General features: G+C 37.4%; 1 protein-coding gene across 1 annotated transcript in view; it reads left to right on the forward strand.

Moving 5' to 3' along the window:
- CFAP47 (cilia and flagella associated protein 47) overlaps positions 1–21,419 on the forward strand; it is a gene marked incomplete at its 5' end in the record, with an annotated part of 301,208 nt that overhangs the window by 154,157 nt on the left and 125,632 nt on the right. The window contains 1 exon segment of the mRNA XM_057537629.1: positions 6,125–6,222. Coding sequence (XP_057393612.1) covers positions 6,125–6,222 — 98 coding nt within the window.

The raw sequence follows: 21,419 nt of genomic DNA on the forward strand, positions 1-21,419 counted from the left end.
TTTTAACAATGTAATGTGTTCTCCTTTTTTAAATATAGGAGATGGTAGCAGTCTTCCTCATATGCAAAAGAAAACAAATGCTATTATTTCCCCTTCCTGTATTATAAAGCTTTATTTGAATGTTGTTAAACATCATATCGTTTCAGTAGAAATTCAAAGGAAAATGAGAGTATGGAGAGTTGGAATAGACAGTGCAGGTTTCTTAGAGAGTGGATAAATGAGTTCTCTTATGGGTGAGTAGCAGGGACGGAAGAGGGCAATAGAGAAGAGTGGGTCAACAGGGGCAAAGTTCTAGAAACAGAGGTGTACTGAAGAAGAAATCTTTATTGAATGAATTTCTGTTTAATCAGGATTCTTCAGAGAAACAGATACCACTATGATATAATATAATATAATATAACGTAATATAATACAATACAATATAATGCAATACAATATAATATAGTACAATATAATACAATAACCTATATCTGTAGAGAGAGAGACATTTTAAGGAATTGGCTAACGTAACTGTGGAGACTGGCAAGTCCAAAATCTATAGGGCAAGCGAGCAGGGTAGACAATTAGGTAAGAGTTGCTGTTGCAGTCATGGGTCCAGATTCCCCAGGGCAGACCGGGCAGGCTACAAGCTCAAGCAGGGTTTCCATGTTTCAGGCTTGGCTAAGAATTGCTTCTCCTTCAGGTCACTTCAGTCTTTGCTCTTAGGGCCTCCAACTGATTGGAGTTGGCCCATTCACATTAAGCAGAGTATTCTGCTTTACTCAAAGTCTACCGATGAAAGTATTCACATATGTTTTTAAAAAATACCTTCCCAGCAACATTTAGATTGGTGTGTAATCAAACAACTGGACCCCATAGTCCAGCCAAGTTGACACATAAAATGTACCATCACAGAATACATGGATTAAGAGTGATATTTAGGCACTATTCAAAATAGTTTGGGAAGGGAAGAGCAGTTGGGGCAAGCTCGCCACTGCAACAGCTAACTGGGTTTGAAGTGAAGAGAACAATGTCTTTTAGGGTGGTGATGGGGATAGAGAAATACCATGAAAGATGGAAAACATTTCAGAGACTAGCATTAGATGACTCTCTTGAGAGAGAAGACAGAAAGTGAGAATTGATTCCAAAAAATAACAAGTTTTCTTTGTATCTTGTTTGTATCTTGAGGATCTTACTAAGGGGCGCACAAGGGGAAGGCACGAGAGGCAGGGGAGAGTGCTTATCAAAGTCTACTGATTAAAGTGTTCTTTGCAGGGGAGGTTGGGGGAGTCATGTTAGGAATTACATCTACTTATGACTGTGTGGGCTGTTAAATTTTTTTTAAATTAAGTTTCAATTATTCAACATAATAAATCATAAAAGAAACATTCTTATATTAAAATATTTGTGCATATCATCGATTATTTTATTCCAACAAATTTCTTAGAATGAAATCATTGGCTCGAACGGGATAAGCAATTCTTAAACATTTTGAACATGTTAAAGCGCTCTTCAAATTTTTATTGATTCAGATTTCCATTATAATGTATAATATTATCTCTTTCAACCTGACCCTCATTAAAGCTGGGTGTTACCATTATTTTTCATATTTCCCTATTTGGAAGGTTAGAAAATTCTTATTTAGTTGTTTTCATTTCTTTCTGTCCCAGCTTTACTGAAGTACAACTGACTATTAAAAATTGTACATGTTTCAGGTGGACAACTTGATTAGATATACATATACATTGTGAAATAATCACCACAATCAACCTAATTAACATATTTATCATCTCACATAGTTACCACCTTTTCATGGAAGAAGGTGAAGACACTTACGATCTTTCTTCTAAATGAATATTGTTAAAATGTCCATGCTATCCAAAGTGATCTATATTCGATGTAATGACCTATCACAATCCCAATGGCATATTTAAAAATATTTAATTTTTAGAGCAGTTTTAGGTCCACAGCAAAACTGAGAGGAAGGTTCAGAGTTTTCCCATATACATCCTGCCCTAACACATGGATCATCTCCCCCATCGTTAACATCCCCCACCAAAGTGGTACATGTGTCACAATTAATAAGCCTGTATAGACACACACACACACACACACACACACACACACACAAGATCTACCTTCTAAGCAAATTTCAAGTATACACTACCACCCTATTAACTATAATTACCTTGCTGTACATTAGATCTCCAGAACTTACTCATTTTGCATAACTGAAATTTCCCTAATTGAAAAGAAATGTACTACTGAACAATCAGTAAGAAAAAGACCAAAGTATTACAGGGAATGGAAAGGTTAATTCTGTTTGAGTAGGAATATGGGAAGGCCTGTCTGAAGAACTGCAGATACCTGTACATGCATTTTTCCTAGCTCTTAATCTATCTTGCAACCTGTCATCACACAGCTTAGATTTTTTTAAATAAAATGATCAGCGATATACACAAATATTTTAATATAAGAATGTTTTTATATGATTTATTATGTTGAATAATTGAAACTTAATTGTTTTAATTTTTAAATTTGATTAATTTTTTTTTTTCTTGGCTGCGTTGGGTCTTTGTTGCTGCACGCAGGCTTTCTCTAGTTGCGGCGAGGGGGGTTACTCTTGGTTGCGGTGCGCGGGCTTCTCATTGCGGTGGCTTCTCTTGTTGCGGAGCACGGGCTCTAGGCGCATGGGCTTCAGTAGCTGTGTCACATGGGCTCAGTAGTTGTGGCTCGTGGACTCTAGAGCACAGGCTCAGTAGTTGTGGCGCACGGGCTTAGTTGCTCCGCAGCATGTGGGATCTTCCCAGGCCAGAGCTCGACCTGTGTCCCCTGCATTGGCAGGCGGATTCTAAACCACTGCAACACCAGGGAAGTCTCGATTTAAAATGTTTTTGAATAGGTATTATCTGCCCATAAATTTTTTTCCATTTTTATTGAAAAATAATTGTCATACATCACTGTATAAGTTTAAGGTGTACAGCTTGATGGTTTGATTTACATATATTGTGAAATGCTTACCATAATGGGTTCAACTAACATCCGTCTTCTCATATAGATACAATAAAAAGTAAAGAAAGAAAAAAGAAACAATTTTCTCCTTATGAAGAGAACTCTTAGAATTTACTCTTAACTTTCCTATGTATCATACAGCAGTGTTAACTATAGTCATCATGCTGTACATTACATCCCTAGTACTTATTTATCTTATAACTGGAAGTTTATGCCTTTTGACCACCTTCCTTCATTTCTCCCTACCCTCACCCTCTGCCTCTGGTAACCACAAGTCTGATCTCTTTTTCTATGAGTTTGGGTTTTTTGTTATTGTTTTGTTTGTTTATTTTAGACTACACATGTAAGTGAGATCATACAGTATTTTTTCTTCTCTATCTGACTTATTTCACTTAGCATAATGCCTTCATAGTCCATCCACGTTGTCACACATGGTAGGATTTCCTTGTTTTTTAATGGCTGAATAAGATTCCATTGAATATACTATAACTTCTTTATCCATTCATTCGTTGATGACACTTAGGTTGTTCCCATGTTTTGGCTATTGTAAATAATGCTGCTTTGAACAGGAAGGTACAGATATCTTTTCGAGTTAGTGTTTTCATTTCCTTTGGATATATTCCCAGAAGTGAGATTGCTGGATCGTATGGTAATTCTCTTTTTAATTTTATGAGGATCCTCCATACTGTTTTGTATAGTGGCCATATGAATTTACAATCCCACCAGCGTGCACAAGGGTTCCCTTTTCTCCACATCCACGCCAGCGTTTGTTATCTCTTGTCTCTTTGATCATGGCCATTCTAACAAGTGTGATATCTCATTGTGGTTTTAATTTGCATTTCCCTAATGACTAGTAATGAACTTAAATTTAATAGTGAATATTCTCTGAATGATAGAAATGTGTATATACAAATGCACATGTATATATGGATCTATTAATTATATATAATGTGTATATCCCAGTGTATTTATATACGTATATGTCTATATATTTATGTCTTTATTGATATACTACTCTTGAAATTTTATACAAAAAAATAAGTACTCTTGGTCATGAGATGGTGAATAATTTTTATTTTTTAAAGTTTTTCAGTAATTTCTTAAATTGCTATAGTGAATACTCCTAATTTTATAATTAGAAAAAAGTTTTAATATGTTTAAAGCTTGTAGTTAAACAAAGTTTAATAATTATTATTTTTGTTGTTCATCTCATTAATAAATTATCACTAATCCCACTCTCACCAATAAATTCATATTCATTATATGTTTTTAGCTCTGTAGGAATTAAATTAGCTTCATCACAATACTACCTTATGTGATAGTCACAGAAATTACAAATAGGAGGTGTTCTTGTCCCCATGATAGTTAATTTTATGTGTCACCTTGACTGGGTCATGGTGCCCAGATATTAGGTTAAACATTATTCTGGATGTTTTTGTAAAGGTGATTTTGTATGAGAATTACATTTAAATCTTTAAACTTTCAAAGAAGGTTGCCCTCCATAATGTGGGTGGGTCTTACCTAACCAGTTGAAGGTCTTAATAGAACAAAGGCTGACCTCCGCAGAGCAAAAAGGAATTCTACTGGTAGACTGCCTTTGGACTTGAACTCCAACTCTTCCCTGGGTCTCCAACCTGCTGTACTAACCTGCAGATTTTGGACTTACTGAGCCAATTATTTGAGCCATGCAATACAATTCAATATATTCAATGTAATTCAATAATTCAACATAATACAATGCAATGCACTGCAATGCAATGCAAAACAAAATACTTTTTCAGAAGAGAGAGTCTGAGAACTGCACTGGTCTGGGCCCCTTATTTCATAGATAAGGAAATTAAGGCCCAGAGAGGCTTAGTGATTTACCTAAGTAAGTTAATCAAACATTGCAGTTCTTGGAATCTTTAAAACTTGACAGTACTGATATGATATGCAAACAATTAACTGAAACTGAAGGTCATCTTAAACTGTAATCTAGCTCAACATTGGAGAATAAAGAATAAAGAATATCAAACTGAGAAGCTAAGCAGATGAGAACAAATAGAAAAAACGTGGGTTTGATGCCAGTACAAACCCTGCTACACAGGGCTTTTATGGTTGACCAGGGTTCTGGTTTCAGGATTTAAGGGTGTGACTTTGGACATCACCGGCAGCAGAAAGGCCTGTTTTTAAAAAAAAAATTGTTGGAAAACCCAGATGTAAACATTACTTTCTCACCGCTTAGTCCTGCTAAAAAACAAAATTCAGTTGAGTAAATATGAAGATCTAATTGGCCTGATTCATCAATTCATTAATCAGGCGGCATCCCATCTAGCAAATAGAAAGCTACTCCCAGGTTTTATAGAAATGCTGGTGGAGGGGGTGGGATATGGACAAGGAGGGTATTAGCAGAACAAAAGAAAGGATTGTTTCAGGCAAGGTTACCTCACTAGAGCTGACCAGGAAATTGCAAAAAGTCCATTCCTGGGAGAGGTTGAAACAAGTCTTGGTTTACTGTCCCAGAGGCAAGTGGCTCCACCTTGGGCCTGTTCTTTCTTTCTTCTTCTTTTTCTTTTCCCCCTCCCCCCTTCTCCTTTTTCTCCTCCTCCTTCTTTTTTTTTTTTAACAGTCCATACCCCATTTCAGCTTTTTTTGGGCTAAATTGCTAGGATCCTCTTTCACACTCCCAAAAAACCAGAAATTTCATGAACTATTTCTGATTTTTTCCTTAGGCTAAATTTTTATGGTACTGGAAATGTAGCCTTGTATATTGTAATACCATAGTTAGATATTTCTACGTATAATATGTGAATACTTTGGGAATTAAGGGGGAAAGATTAGTTATTTCTTTTGAAATACTAATCCTTAAAAGTAAAGCACTCTTATTTTTGTGGGGAACTTAGTAAGTTACGGGGCAGGCATGAGGCAGGGAGCTTTCACAGCCCATTCTCATGGCCAGGCAGGCTGGGGCTTCTCTTATTGCTCACAAACTGTGATGAAATCAGCTTTTCACCTTCCTCACAGATCTCTTGACGAATGAGTCCATCAGAAAGAGTTTGAAAATGATATCTAATTCATGTTTCTCAAATTTTTATGTTAAATATGGTTTTCTGAAACCTAAATTAAGATGTGCTATGTTTTTTTCTTTTTTCAGATGATGCTATTAGCAATTTACAAATCTGGTATTATCTTGAGATCCATAGTGCTCCTGGACCACCCTTAAACACTATTGAAGTGAAATGTATTGCTCTGGTAGGAGCCCCATTAATTGTTCATAGGCTCCTTTTTGCAAATATTCGGGGCATTTGTTGTAAACCTAAATTGCTATTCCTAAAAAATATCCATATTAAATGAGCATTTTGGGATAAATTTTTCAAATTACAGCAATTTTATTTTAAATCCAGTAAAATGCATCTTAAATGCTTATAGAAAACATCTTTTAGTTCAATGGTATCATAGTGGCTGCCCCAATAAGCATTTTACCTGCATGTCTCAAGAATTACTAGAGCAAAATTAACCTTAGCCTACATGCTTTCCTCACACATCTGATAAAAGCAGGATTGTGCTCTCTGGACTCTTTCAGTATTGATTCCTCCTGGTTTCTATAGCAGGCCTTTCACTCTGAAATATATTTCGAGCAACTGGCATAGATTTGGGGTTTTAAATAATAGTGACAAAGAATAGGATTGTCTTATGTGAATTATTAAAGTATTACTAAATCCATGTCCAGAATTATTTGATAAAGTCAAATATTGAGTCTTCATTTAAATAAGATATGAGGACAATATTGTTATTAATCACATTTGGATTTAATTAATTTTCAATTGTTGGTACTCATTTATTTAAATCAAATATTTAAACTTATGATAAATAATGGTTATTTTCATTTTTAAATACGCAGATGAATTTCTTCATAGAAAGATTATTTAGAATCTTCAACTTTTGCTCCAACAGAAAATAAATTATTTCTGTCTGTAAATCAATTATTTGCTCACCTAATCTCTGGGTAAATCTCCATTGAGACATAGAAAATGGATGATTAAACTATTGAAATGCACTCAAGTGCCACTTGCAAAAGCTTTCTCTTCTACCTAGAAAAGTATTTAATGGGATGACGATAGGATCATTTCACTCAGTGGAAATGTCCTATTTCCGTGACCCTGTTATCACTGCAGAATCAAATCTTTATTAAAGATTATTTTTAAATGACATAACTTTAATTATGAGACCACTTGCATCTTTAGCTATAGACAAAAGAGGATGTTAAGGGTAGTGTTTTGGGACTTCTCAGAGGAGGAAGGACACTCACATGAAGATAGAAAAGCAAATGTTTGGTAAATAAGTATTTGCTGGGCCATACAGAGACAATGGGACACAGAGAGAAATTTTAACAAACAGACTTTGCTAGGTTCTTCCTGTCTACACACCTAGTTCACACTAGTCTGTGGTGATAGCTCCCTTCCTGGAATAGGTCCTCTCTCTACATTCTTTTAGGCAGTTAGGGGGAAGGTCAGAGTTCCTTCCTGAGTCTTTTGGGCTTTGATTGGTTTCAGTTTGAAATAATCCACATGCCAAAGAGACGTTTTGAGGCGGCAAATTTTGCTTGAGTACAATAGTTATCTCTTTATTGGGACACAGGAGAAAAAAAAAATTTTAAATGGGTCCAGGAGAAATTGGGACCATGAGGTGGCACCTCAAAAAGGGAGACATTGGCTTCCTTACTAATAAGGAGCAAGACTTAGCACCATCAGATGCTAGATTGCTCTCTTTGCGAATACAGGCAGATGTGCTGTACTAATTAAATGTGCACTTTCAACAGACGTTGGTGGAGAAGGGGAGTCATTTTCAAGTAACTCTGCCCAAATAGGCTACCAATGACAGTGATGTTGCCAAGTTACTAAGTTTTCCCACCTTTCTAATAGTAATTACCTAAGGTAAAAACTTGTTAGCTCTATAACTTTCGGACATGAAGATTTAGTCTTTGGAGATGGTATGGGTTGTTTTAAATAATCCCATCAAATAAACCTTTGTGCACTTCTTGAAGAACATGCTTTCTGAATACTTTCAGAAGTACACTAAAATGGCTGTCCACACCTATATATAGTTTCCTGATATTTTTGACTGCATTTGCTGTGTTTGCTAAACTTTTGAGAAATACTATACTTAATCCTTAGATCATCAGATGTGGCAATGAAGGTTTCAAGACACTAAGTCTTCTCTGATTTTCCATCTGTATCTCAGCTTTTGTTACATTCAACTCAATTTCCACACCTTCCCTAGAGATGACTGAATGGTTAGAATCTCTTTAAATAGGGTTTTTGTAAGAAATATTTACATCCTCGAGGCACATAAATTTGGTTACTTTTTACAGCAGGTTCCAAAAATGAGGTTATATTTATAATAAACAACAATTGGTTGATAGTGCTCCATTCTCTTTTGTGTAAAGTATTTAGGATGTCTTTTTGAATCTTTTTTCTTCCAGTTTTATTGAGATATAATTGACATACAGCACTGTATGAGTTTAAGGTGTACTGGATAATGGTTTGACTTACATACATTATGAAAGTTTAGTGAACATCTATCATCTCATATAGATGCAAAATAAAAGAAAAAGAAGATTTGTATGACTGAAAATAAAGCAAACAAGCATACAGAATATACAAACCTTAAAAACAAACAAAACACCCTAACTCCCACAATAATAGGTGAAAGTGGAATCCTGTATGAGCTTTTAATTCTTTGCTTATTAATGACCTTGATCATTGTTCTCTCTGTACGATTGTTGGGCATTTATATTTCTAGTTGTGTGAATTTGCCTTTAAATTTTAGGTTTTGCTTTTATAAGTAATCAAACAAATTGCTCTTTTCCTACGTGATTTTTTCCCTGTCTTTTCCTGTTAAACATGGAGACCCTTGGCAATCTGAGGATTTAATAAATATTCATATTCCTTAAAGAAAAAAAAAAGAAAAAGAAGAAAAGTTTTTTCATTGTGATGAGAACTCTTAGGATTTACTTTCTTAACAACTTTTCTATAAAACATACAATAGTGTTAATTATCTTTGTCAGGTAGTACATTACATCCCTAGTGCTTATTTACCTTATAACTGGAGTTTTGTACCTTTTGACCACCTACATCCATTTGTCCCTCCCACCACCCTCTGACTCTCGTAAACACAAATCTGATCTCTTTTTCTATGAGTTTGTTTGTTTGGTGTACAACATAGGGATTTGATATTTTTATACATTACAAAATGACCACTACTGTCTTGGAAATTTTAATGGGTAATAGCTGCTATTCCAGTTTCTTTGAACACAAAAATCTCTTGTGTATCATATAGTTTGGGTGTGGCAGAATGATGAGCATAATCTACTGTCTTCCCATTGACAGTCAATAATTTCAATATACAGCAATGAGCTGAAAACAAATCTTAAGTTTGTGAATAAAACCTTATAGGCTTTAAATTTTAGGTCAGTCATATCCTTCATAATATTTGTTCTCTGGTCAGTGAAAATTGCATGACCATTTCTTTATGTATTTTTTCATTCTATAATCAACCTTCAATTAAATTCATTATATTGTTAATGGCGAGGCCCAGAAACCTCTCCATAAGTTAGTAAGAGAGAAGCAGAGTTAAAAACACTATTAATCCACTTGGTATCAAATATAACAACATGTATCAGTTGCCAACCGTTTCCAATAAGTTTTTAGTTTAAAATTTTAGCCACCATCATATGAAAACTGTATTTTGAGGTTTTCATTTTATGTATTTTCTTCTTTCCTTCAGGTTTTTATATTCTTTATTTTTTTCTGTGTTAAAGATAATATATCATGAGTATTTGTGCATGTTATTGAAATTTTTGATCCTCATGAAATGTTGAAGTAGCAAAAAATAGCATTCTGCTTTGAATTTATCTTGACAAGTTGTGAAAAATTCTTAAATAGGATTTTTAAAAAATCTCATGGCCTATTTATGTTAAATCAAATATATATATATAGCTGTGCCACAGATAGATAGAAAGATAGATACTGTCTCTCCATATATAGATAGATACATATATGCAGGTAGATATGAATATATCATTATATCTAAATCTTTTTTTTTAACATCTTTATTGGAGTATAATTGCTTTACAATGTTGTGTTAGTTTCTGCTGTATAACAAAGTGAATCAGCTATACATATACATATATCCCCATATCCCCTCCCTCTTGTGTCTCCCTCCCACCCTCCCTATCCCACCCCTCTAGGTGGTCACAAAGCACCGAGCTGATCTCCCTGTGCTATGCAGCTGCTTCCCACTAGCTATCTGTTTTACATTTGGTAGTGTATATATGTCCATGCCACTCTCTCACTTCATCCCAGCTTACCCTTCCCACTCCCCGAGTCCTCAAGTCCATTCTCTACGTCTGCGTCTCTATTCCTGTCCTGCTCCTAGGTTCTTCACAACCATTTTTCTTTAGATTCCATATATATATGTTAGCATACGGTATTTGTTTTCCTCTTTCTGACTTACTTCACTCTGTACGACAGACTCTAGGTCCATCCACCTCACTACAAATAACTCAATTTTGTTTCTTTTTATGGCTGAGTAATATTCCATTGTATATATGTGCCACATCTTCTTTATCCATTCATCTGTCGATGGACACTTAGGTTGCTTCCATGTCGTGGCTATTGTAAATAGAGCTGCAATGAACATTGTGGTACATGACTCTTTTTGAGTTATGGTTTTCTCAGGGTATATGCCCAGTAGTGGGATTGCTGGGTCGTATGGTAGTTCTATTTTTAGTTTTTTAAGGAACCTCCATACTGTTCTCCATAGTGGCTGTATCAATTTACATTCCCACCAACAGTGCAAGAGGGTTCCCTTTTCTCCACACCCTCTCCAGCATTTATTATTTCTAGATTTTTGATCATGACCATTCTGACCTGTGTGAGGTGATACCTCATTGTAGTTTTGATTTGCATTTCTCTAATGATCAGTGATGTTGAGCATCCTTTCATGTGTTTGTTGGCAATCTGTATATTTTCTTTGGAGAAGTGTCTGTTTAGATCTTTGCCCATTTTTGGATTGGGTTGTTTGTTTTTTTGATATTGAGCTGCATGAGCTGCTTGTAAATTTTGGAGATTAAACCTTTGTCAGTTGCTTCATTTGCAGATATTTTCTCCCATTCTGAGGGCTGTCTTTTTGTCTTCTTTGTTTTCCTTTGCTGTGCAAAAGCTTTGAAGTTTCACTAGGTCCCATTTATTTTTGTTTTTATTTCCATTTCTCTAGGAGGTGGGTCAAAAAGGATCTTGCTGTGATGTATGTCATAGAGTGTTCTGCCTATGTTTTCCTCTAAGAGTTTTATAGTGTCTGGCCTTACATTTAGGTCTTTAATCCATTTTGAGTTCATTTTTGTGTATGGTGTTAGGGAGTGTTCTAATTTCATTCTTTGGCATGTAGCTGTCTGGTTTTCCCAGAACGACTTATTGAAGAGGCTGTCTTTTCTCCATTTTATAGTCTTGCCTCCTTTATCAAAAATAAGGTGACCATATGTGCATGGGTTTATCTTTGGGCTTTCAATCCTGTTCCATTGATCTATATTTCTGTTTTTATGCCAGTACCATACTGTCTTGATGACTGTAGCTTTGTAGTATAGTTTGAAGTCAGGGAGCCTGATTCCTTCAGCTCCGTTTTTCTTTCTCAAGATTGCTTTGGCTATTGGGAGTCTTTTGTGTTTCCATACAAATTGTGAAATTTTTTGTTCTAGTTCTGTGAAAAATGCCATTGGTAGTTTGATAGGGATTGCATTCAATCTGTAGATTGCTTTGGGTAGTATAGTCATTTTCACAATGTAGATTATTCCAATCCAAGAACACGGTATATCTCTCCATCTGTTTGTATCATCTTTAATTTCTTTTATCAGTTTCTTATAGTTTTCTGCATGCAGGTCTTTTGTTTCCTCAGGTAGGTTTATTCCTAGGTATTTTATTCTTTTTGTTGCAATGCTAAATGGGAGTGTTTCTCTAATTTCTCTTTCAGATTTTTCATCACTAGTGTATAGGAATGCAAGAGAGTTCTGTGCATTAATTTTGTATCCTGCTACTTTACCAAATTCATTGATTAGCTTTACTTGTTTTCTGGTAGCATCTTTAGGATTCTCTATGGATAGTATCATGTCATCTGCAAACAGTGACAGCTTTACTTCTTCTTTTCTGTCTTCGATTCCTTTTATTTCTTTTTCTTCTCTGATTGCTGTGGCTAAAACTTCCAAAACTATGTTGAATAATAGTGGTGAGAGTGGACAACCTTGTCTTGCTCCTGATCTTAGAGGAAATGGTTTCAGTTTTTCACCATTGAGAACGATGTTGGCTGTGGGTTTGTCATATATGGCCTTTATTATGTTGAAGTAAGTCTTCTCTATGCCTACTTTCTGGAGGGTTTTTATCATAAGTGGGTGTTGAATTTTGTCAAAAGCTTCTTCTGCATCTATTGAGATGATCATATGATATTTATCTTTCAGTTTGTTAATATGGTGTATCACATTGATTGATTTGCGTATATTGAAGTATCCTTGCATTCCTGGGATAAACCCCACTTGATCATGGTGTATGATCCTCTTAATGTGCTGTTGGATTATGTTTGCTAGTATTTTGTTGAGGAGTTTTGCATCTATGTTCATCAGTGATATTGGCCTGTAGTTTTCTTTTTTTGTGACATTTTGTCTGGTTTTGGTATCAGGGTGATGATGGCCTCGTAGTATGAGTTTGGGAGTGATGAACACCATTTATCACGAAGAAAATTGTCCTCCACTGAGGGCTCCCTTATCAAATAATTGATCATATATGCATGGGTTTATTTCTGGGCTCTCAATTCTGTTCCTTTTGTCTACGTGTCTGTGGGTAAGGTTGGTTCAGTGGCTTGTGTAGGCTTCCAGGTGGAAGTGACTGGTGCCTGTGTTCTGGTGGGTGGGAGTGGATCTTGTCTTTCTGGTGGGCAGGGCCACTTCCAGTGGTGTGTTTTGGGGTGTCTGTGAACTTATTATGATTTTAGGCAGCCTCTCTGCTAATGGGTGGGGTTGTGTTCCTGTCTTGCTAGTTGTTTGGCATTGGGAGTCCAGCACTTGAGCTTGCTGGCTGTTGGGTGGAGCTGGGTCTTAGTGTTGAGATGGAGATCTCTGGGAGAGCTATCGCCAATTGATATTATGTGGGGCCGGGAGGTCTCTGGTGGTTAGTGTCCTGGACTCGGCTCTCCCACCTCAGAGGCTCAGGCTTGACACCTGGCTGGAGCACCAAGACCCTGTCAGCCACATGGCTCAGAAGAAAAGGAAGAAAAAATATCAAATCAAATCAAATCAAAAAAAATTTTTTTAATAATAAAATTTAAAAAATAATAATAAAATTAAAAAATAACAAAATAAAAAAAAAGAGAGCAACCAAACCATTAAACAAATCCACCAGTGATAACAAGCACTAAAAACTAAACTAAGATAAAGATAAAAATCAGAAACAAATCAGTCACAGGCAGCAAACCCCAAGTCTACAGTTGCCCCCAAGTCCACCACCCCAATTTTGGGAACATTTGTTGTCTATTCAGGTATTCCACAGATGCAGGGTTCATCAGTTTGATTGTGGAGATTTAATCCTCTGCTCCTGAGGCTGCTGGGAGAGATTTCCCTTTCCCTTCTTTGTTCGAACAGCTCCTGGGGTTCAGCTTTGGATTTGGCCCCGCCCTGCGTGTAGGTCGCCTGAGGGCATCTGCTCCCCACCCAGATAGGAGGCGGTTAAAGCAGCAGCTGATTCGGGCTCTGTTGCTCAGAGGCTGGGGAGAGGGAGGGCTGCGGTGGTCATAATTGAAGTGCGGGGCAAGCCTGCAGCGTCAGAGGGCAGCGTGATGTTGCCACAGCCTGAGGTGTGCCGTGTGTTGTCCCGGGGAAGTTGTCCCTGGATCATGGGACCCTGGCAGTGGCGGGCTGCACAGGCTCCTGGGAAGGGTGTGGGTTGTGACCTGTGCTTGCACACAGGCTTCTTGGTGGCAGCGGTAGCAGCCTTAGAGGTTCATGCCGGTCCCCGGGGTCTGAGCTGATAGCCGCAGCTTGTGCCCATCTCTGGAGCTTGTTTAGGTGGTGCTCTGCCTTCTGTGGGCACATGAGGAAGGAATCCCCTCTCCTCGCACACCCCGAAACTGTGGTCTCTTGCCTCTTAGGCAGGTCCAGACTTTTTCCCGGACACCCTCCCAGCTAGCCATGGCGCACTAGCCCCCTTCAGGCTGTGTTCACGCAGCCAACCCCCGTCGTCTGCCTGGGATCTGACCTCCGAAGCCCGAGCCTCAGCTCCCATCCCCCGCGCACCCCGGCCGGTGAGTGGACAAGCCTCTCGGGCTGGTGCGTGCTGGTCAGCGCTGATCCTCTGTGCGGGAATCTCTCCGCTTTGCCTTCCGCACCCCTGTGGCTGCGCTCTCCTCTGTGGCTCCAAAGCTTCCCCCCTCCGCCACCCGCAGTCTCTGCCCACGAAGGGGCTTCCTAGTGTGTGGAAACCTTTCCTCCTTCACAGCTCCCTCCCAGAGGTGCACGTCCCGTCCCTATTCTTTTGTCTCTGTTACTTCTTTTTTCTTTTGCCCTACCCAGGTACGTGGGGAGTTTCTTGCCTTTTGGGAGGTCTGACGTCTTCTGCCAGCATTCAGTAGGTGTTCTGTAGGAGTTGTTCCACATGTAGATGTATTTCTGATGTATTTGTGGGGAGGAAGGTGATCTCCATGTCTTACTCCTCTGCCATCTTGAAGGTCCCCTCTATATATCTTGAGAGGGAGAGCCTATATTAAACAGGCTAAGCAGGAGGGTACTTCCTAGGTATTTGTTCGTGTAATTAGACATGTTTCTATTTGTCACTGCTTTTCGTAGTTTTTCCCCCTTCAAGGTTGTGGGAAATGTCTGAATACACGTGAACAAACCTATAGACTCTGCAGGAGTTTCTGGCTTTCTCACAACTCCTCAGTGCCTATCAATGCATCCTCACCCCACATCACTCCCAGTCTGGAATTATCTCCCACTTTGATTGCACCTCTGCAATCTGTATGCCTCAGATTGGATGGCGAAGGACTGGAGTTGGTGAGGGGGCATGTGAGGCATGACTTCCATAGACACAGTGACATGTAGATGGCGGTAGCAGAGGCATGACAATGGTGCTTGTAGTTTACAGCTGTCTACCTGATTCCTCTGAGTCCTGAACTGCTAGCACTGACTTTTCAATTTAGAAAAATTACTAGGACAGACTATAGTTATCACTTCTTCTGAATTGCATGGTACACTTCAAAATCCCCTTTGGTACAATTTATTTATTGACTTGATAATGTTTTCAAGTTGAATAAAATTAAAATTCCTCAATAATATGCCTTATTTAAATTAATATTATTGTGGTTTTGGACCTCAGAAATAATCCTTTTATAATGAACTCATGATTATCTTCTAGGAAAGGATATGGTGAAAAATACTTCCTGCTAGTGCATATTGAATTGTCATTGACTCAATTAGGCTTTTATTGCCAAAAATAATAATAATCTTCATTTTCTCTGACCCATTAAGAATAGGAATTGATGAAGTTTTCAGTACAAATACTCAGTGAATTAAATTTTTCCTGTTCAGAGAAGGTGTGAACCAGCAACCAACTGATAAAGTTAACCCAGTGTCTTTCTCCCATCTGAGGCAGCTGTTCTTTCCCAATAACTTTCGTGAAAGAGGTCAGCCTGAGTTAACTTGATATTTTTAAACTCCTCCTGAGTCAGATTTTATCAGTGTTTTTGCTGTATTATTTAGTTCAGTGTTGTGATTATCCAGAATATTAGACATATTAACAACTAGATTTATATACAAACATTAAAGCCTCTTACAAATTGCACATTTTCTTATTTAATGAATATTTATTGTCTCTGGTATCCCTGGCACTATTCTAGATGCTGAGGAAAGTGATGAACAATACAAATAAGGCTCCTGTTTGCATGGAACTAATATTTTAGTTGAGTTAGAGAGGAAACAAAAATAAAATTGAAATGGGATACTCTATGTGAAGTTTTTCTGTTGTCTTAGATTTTCAAGTAAAATACAAACCTGAGAACTATAGATAATTCTTTCTCCATGCTGTGAAAGGTTTTGCCATTTATTTAGGACTCACTAAATGTATAAGTTAGGGCATCTCTAGCTGATATAACAAACTCCAGAATTTCAATGGTTTAACACAATCAAAGTTTTTAATAATTGAAACAGTCTGGTTCATTTGTTCCTGGTTAGTGGCTGGCGTCCTCCATGTTGAGATCCCAGGATTCAGACTCCTCCCATATGGTGAATCCATCATCCTTTAGGGACTCAAAGGTTCTTGCACATAGGTGGAGAAAGAGAAAAGAGAGGAGAGAATTCCCGCTAGTCACATAGAAGTGGCACACATCACTTCCACTCACATACTATTGGGGTGATCTAGTCACACAGCTATGCCTGGGTGCAGGAGGGTCTGGGAAGTGTAACCTCTGATTGGATAGCTGCTACCCAATGATATCTTTATATTATGAAGGGGAGCACAGAATTTTGCTGGAGAAATGATATTTCTGCTGTGTCTAGGGAGATGAGAAATCTTTAGCCTATCATCCACTTTCTAGCCTGTGTATGCCACGGCCAGAACACAAAGAGAGTGGCGGTGTTTTCTTTAAGGAGTGGAAACTGACAGTTTAATGCCCATTAGATTTTGGTGAGTTCCTGCCCACAGATTGGACCGTACGTAAAGGGAAAATGGCTAGAGTGAAAGCAGCTACCCTTCCACTGACACATGATAAGACCTTCTGGATCAAAATGGATTTTACTCTATGGAAGGAGACTGGGCTTAGACTGTTTTAAAAGAATCTGCCTCAAGGTACATTCTACTAGAGTGAGAAGAACCCAGAAGAGTCTACATGGGGGTAATGCTAGAAAGAGTAAGAAAGAGGGACCTAGAAAGTCAGCTGGAGAAGATCACCCAGCATCAATTAAACAAATGGCCTTTGTTCTTTTACCTCTCATCCCATCTACATCCTGTAACCTGAAGGATCCATATTAGCACAGTGATTGCAGGAGGAGAGGAAGTCAGATCAGGGAATTGAAAAGAACAGATCATGTATACCTTCTTCTTCACAGGCAGTCTGAAAAATCACTAGATAGTCCTGGAAGTGGGGACAGTGTGCCAGGGAGAGAAATCAGGAAAAGTATTCGTTGGATGTGAGATGAAAGTGTTGATTGATTTTGTATTTCTTTACATATCTGACAGTGAGACTGCTCTAGCATTGCGAACCATCCTAAGATAACAACAGGAGTGGGGAAAGGGAGATCCTGCCTGGTTTGGAGAGCAGCAGTGGGGGAGAGAAACCGTTTTCAGATTACACTCCACTAAGTTTAGTTCACCAGGTGAACCCATTACCATGACAATAAATGGACAAGATGAATTTAGGCAGTGATAATTCTACAAACGAAAATAGTCCAGGGTTTCATTGAGGATGACACAAAGACTGAAGCAGTACAACCAGGTAGAGAGACTAACCAACGTATAAGCCCTCGGGACAAAATCAGCTTGGTGGGAAGGGACCTACCAGGAAGGAGCCCAGGCACTCCAGGAACAGAAAAGAGGCTTGTGAGGCTGGAGCTTGGACAGAAGTGGTAAAGGTATGATTTGCGATCAGAGGGGTCTATAGGACCACCATCTTGTAGGATCTCAAAAGGCAAGATGAGAGTTTTTATTCCTTGTGCAATTAGAAGCCACTAGAGGGTGTGAAGAAGGGAATGACCTGATCTAATTTATGTTTTTAAATCTCTCAAAATGTTTCTTCTATTTTAAGAAAATAATAAACATATAGCATGTATTTAGATGCCGAAAATATTTTATATTTGTTTTAAGAAGAACACAGATAGTCAAATTCCCTCTGAAAAGGTTTATAACTTAACAAAATTCAGTACAGTTGTTTGTACATATTTTAAAATAGTATTCCAGACTTCTCTGAGTATTTGAACTTTTTCAGTAGTCTAAATTTCAGCATCTTATGAATGTTCTCATGCTTTAAAATCTTTACCTATATTCCACAGGATTAAATATACCCAATTTGGTCTCTCTACAAAGGATTGTGAAAAATGGAAGCAGTTTCTCTAAACAGTCATTATGTTAGCTAAAATATTCCTTAAGTACAATCAAGAGAAAAATACTAGACAACTTATGAAGGAATACTCTCTATCATTGAACCTAAAAGAGGCCATGTGAAGATGAAAGACAACTTTTGAAGTCACCATATACAGTCATTACTATTTTACTATTTTTCAAAAAAAAAAAAAATCAGTCAAAACTGATTTATATTTAATTCTAAACATAAACTGAAAAAAATCCACTCATCAAAGTGGAGTAAAATGCCATTGGCAAGATATATACTAGCCCATTATTTCAAACTTTTTTAATATATCAAGTTCATAGAAATTTAACTGACTTTGTACTTCCTATTGAATAAGTTATTTATCAAACTATGGAATGGGGGTGGTAGGATACCTTAGGCAACAAGACTATTAACCATTTTTGCAGAGTAATTTTTTATACATTTTGTTTTGTATGTTATTTACTCAAAATAGTTATGTATTTCTGGATTATGTAGATAACACAAAGGAGGTGTTCCAAGAATAAATTTACAAATTTTGATCATCTTGTAAAATGGTGAATGACAAAAATTTCTTTTCTTTAACTTACTGAATGCATCAGATATTTAAATAAATATCTAATTTTTATGGCCTTAAGAAATCTAGTTGTAAAATTAATCTTGTCCAAATTAATTTTGACATTATTTTGGCAGATGGATATTTAATAGAAATTATTTATATAATACCATATATGAAAGGTATCATTTAGGGATTTTTATCTGTTTAAACTTTGAAGAAAATGATATTCAAACCATAATGAAAGTTAGAAATTATTTTTTATAATATTGTAGTTAAATTTGACATATATTTTACCATGGTAGGAGTACAGAACAATTAATTGGAAACTTCAGTCATTTTAGTATAATGAAATATTCGTTTCTATTGAGTCTGTTGCTATTTTCAAGACTCCAAAGAATTTGGTTGCAGGGATTCTCCAGAGGTTGCCGTGGTACTTAGTGCTGGTAAGCAATTGATGATTGCTCTCTGGAAGGCTGCTCTGTGAAGAATTTTGAGGGGGGCATCCAGTCCTACTGGATAAGAGTGAAATGATCAGGTAGTGATACTTGCAATGGATGTGTCAAGGAGGAGCTGTGACAGAGGTGCCCCTTAGCTGCCATCCACATTTCCCAAGAGATTTGGCCAACTGTGTAGAATGTCATCACACATTTGTAACACAAAGCATGCTTCTGTTATATGGCTTGTAGTTCACAGAGGAAACAGTAGCTTTAAAGTGGTTTTGTTTTATTTTGTGTTCGTAGTTTACATGTGATAAGACATAAAGCAATTCCATATTCCAGGACTTTTTTTCCTTTTTAGACCAGAGTTTTTCAATGTACAGGTCTTAAAATGTGACTGGGTCAAAATGAGCATTATTTTTTAAAGAGATGACTAGAATAGAGTAGAATAGAATAGATCATAGAAATGACATGTGGTAAGAGTAGGGACTGTTTTGTGAAACTTCCTTTTCAGTAGTATGTGTATATGAGCTGATGGTGATATAAAAATGAATTACTCTGATAATCAGTGGTTTTGATCTTAGCATTTTTACTACTTTGAAGAAGCTATAGGACTTCCTTGGTGGCGCAGTGGTTAAGAATCTGCCTGCCAATGCAGGGGACACGGGTTCGAGCCCTGGTCCGGGAAGATCCCACATGCCACGGAGCAACAAAGCCCATGCATCACAACTACTGAGCCTGCGCTCTAGAGCCTGTGAGCCACAACTACTGAGCCCACGTGCCACAACTACTGAAGCCCGTGTGCCTAGAGCCCGTGCTTCGGAACAAGAGAAGTCACCACAATGAGAAGCCCGCGCACCGCAACAAAGAGTAGCCCCCGCTCACCGCAACTAGAGAAAGCCCGTGTGCAGCAACGAAGACCCAACGCAGCCAAAAATTAAAAAAAAAAAAAAAGCTATAGCAGTGTCTTAAACTGACACTTTCTCTGAGGAATATCTGAGTAATAGACCAGGACACATATCTAGTCCAAGATGTCTCATTTCAATTTTCTGTCCAAAGACCTGGGCAAAGTTTCTAGGCTAATATATGGTGGTTGGTATTTGTTATCATGGCATATTCCTTTGGGTTAGTTGTTGATTTGCTTGACCCTCAGAAACTTCCTAGGAGGCTCTGTTCTGTAACAGTCTCATAAAATATCTCAGGTTGCCTAAGAAATAGTAAATTTTGTGATGTAATGCCACTGTTGAGTTTTTTGCATGTTATATCTTATTTTTCCTTCTTTATAATTATGAGCATGGGTATTTTACTGTAGGAATTTAATGGCCATTTATTTTAGGAATCCATGATTCTAATATCTCCTGAAACTATTGTAGATGGCCATTTTCAATTGCATTCATAATTAAATCTGATTTGTAGTAAATGATATCTACTCTCATCTAGTAATTATAAACTTGTGTATATCCTTGATTTCCATCTTTCCTTGCCAGATGATGTTCACCACACTAAATGCTTTTTCCATCCCCCTAAAGTATAATACTTATCCACTCATTTATTTATACAGAGGTAATGAAGCAAATGCTTTTTCATGGACAAAGCTGTAATGTCTATCTTGAAGATCCATTGTGTGAATAACTCTCTCCCCATCACCACCTGTCCCCACCAGCTCCTGTAATGTGACTTGATAAATTTCAAAATAGCTCTATGTCCCAAAGTACATTCATTACCCAACTTTAAATTATGACTAAAATGTCCAACATTCTCCATTTAATTAGGTTAAGGCATTATAGACAATTGGTCTTTGTTAAGATTGAGATATGTCCTGTCTATTTAATCACCTTTGACACATTTGCTTCAATTAATGGCTTTTACTGTAGTGGAGATCATGTCTGTAATGGGATAAGATATAAGTCACTACATAGAGAACAGACTTGTGGTTGCCAAGGGGAGGAGGGATGGGAGAGGGATGGATTGGGAGTTTGGGATTAGCAGATGCAAACTATTATATACAGGATGGATGAACAACAAGGTCCTACTGTAGAGCACAGGGAACTATATTCAATATCCTGTGATAAACCATAATGGAAAAGAATATGAAAAATAATATATGTATAACTGAATTACTTTACCGTACAGCAGAAATTAACACAACATTGTAAATCAGCTATACTTCAACAAAATTTTTAGAAAAAGATATAAGTCATTAGCCAGAATGGTTCAGAATGAGAATCAGGAAATGTCTTGGAACGTGAAGTGTGCCTTCCTTGGCTGAGTGGATGTAGCTCGGGAGGCAGGACAGGAGAAACCAGACAGAAGGGAGG

The sequence above is a fragment of the Balaenoptera acutorostrata genome, chromosome X (genome assembly GCF_949987535.1).
Source record: "Balaenoptera acutorostrata chromosome X, mBalAcu1.1, whole genome shotgun sequence".
Lineage (NCBI taxonomy): Eukaryota > Metazoa > Chordata > Mammalia > Artiodactyla > Balaenopteridae > Balaenoptera > Balaenoptera acutorostrata.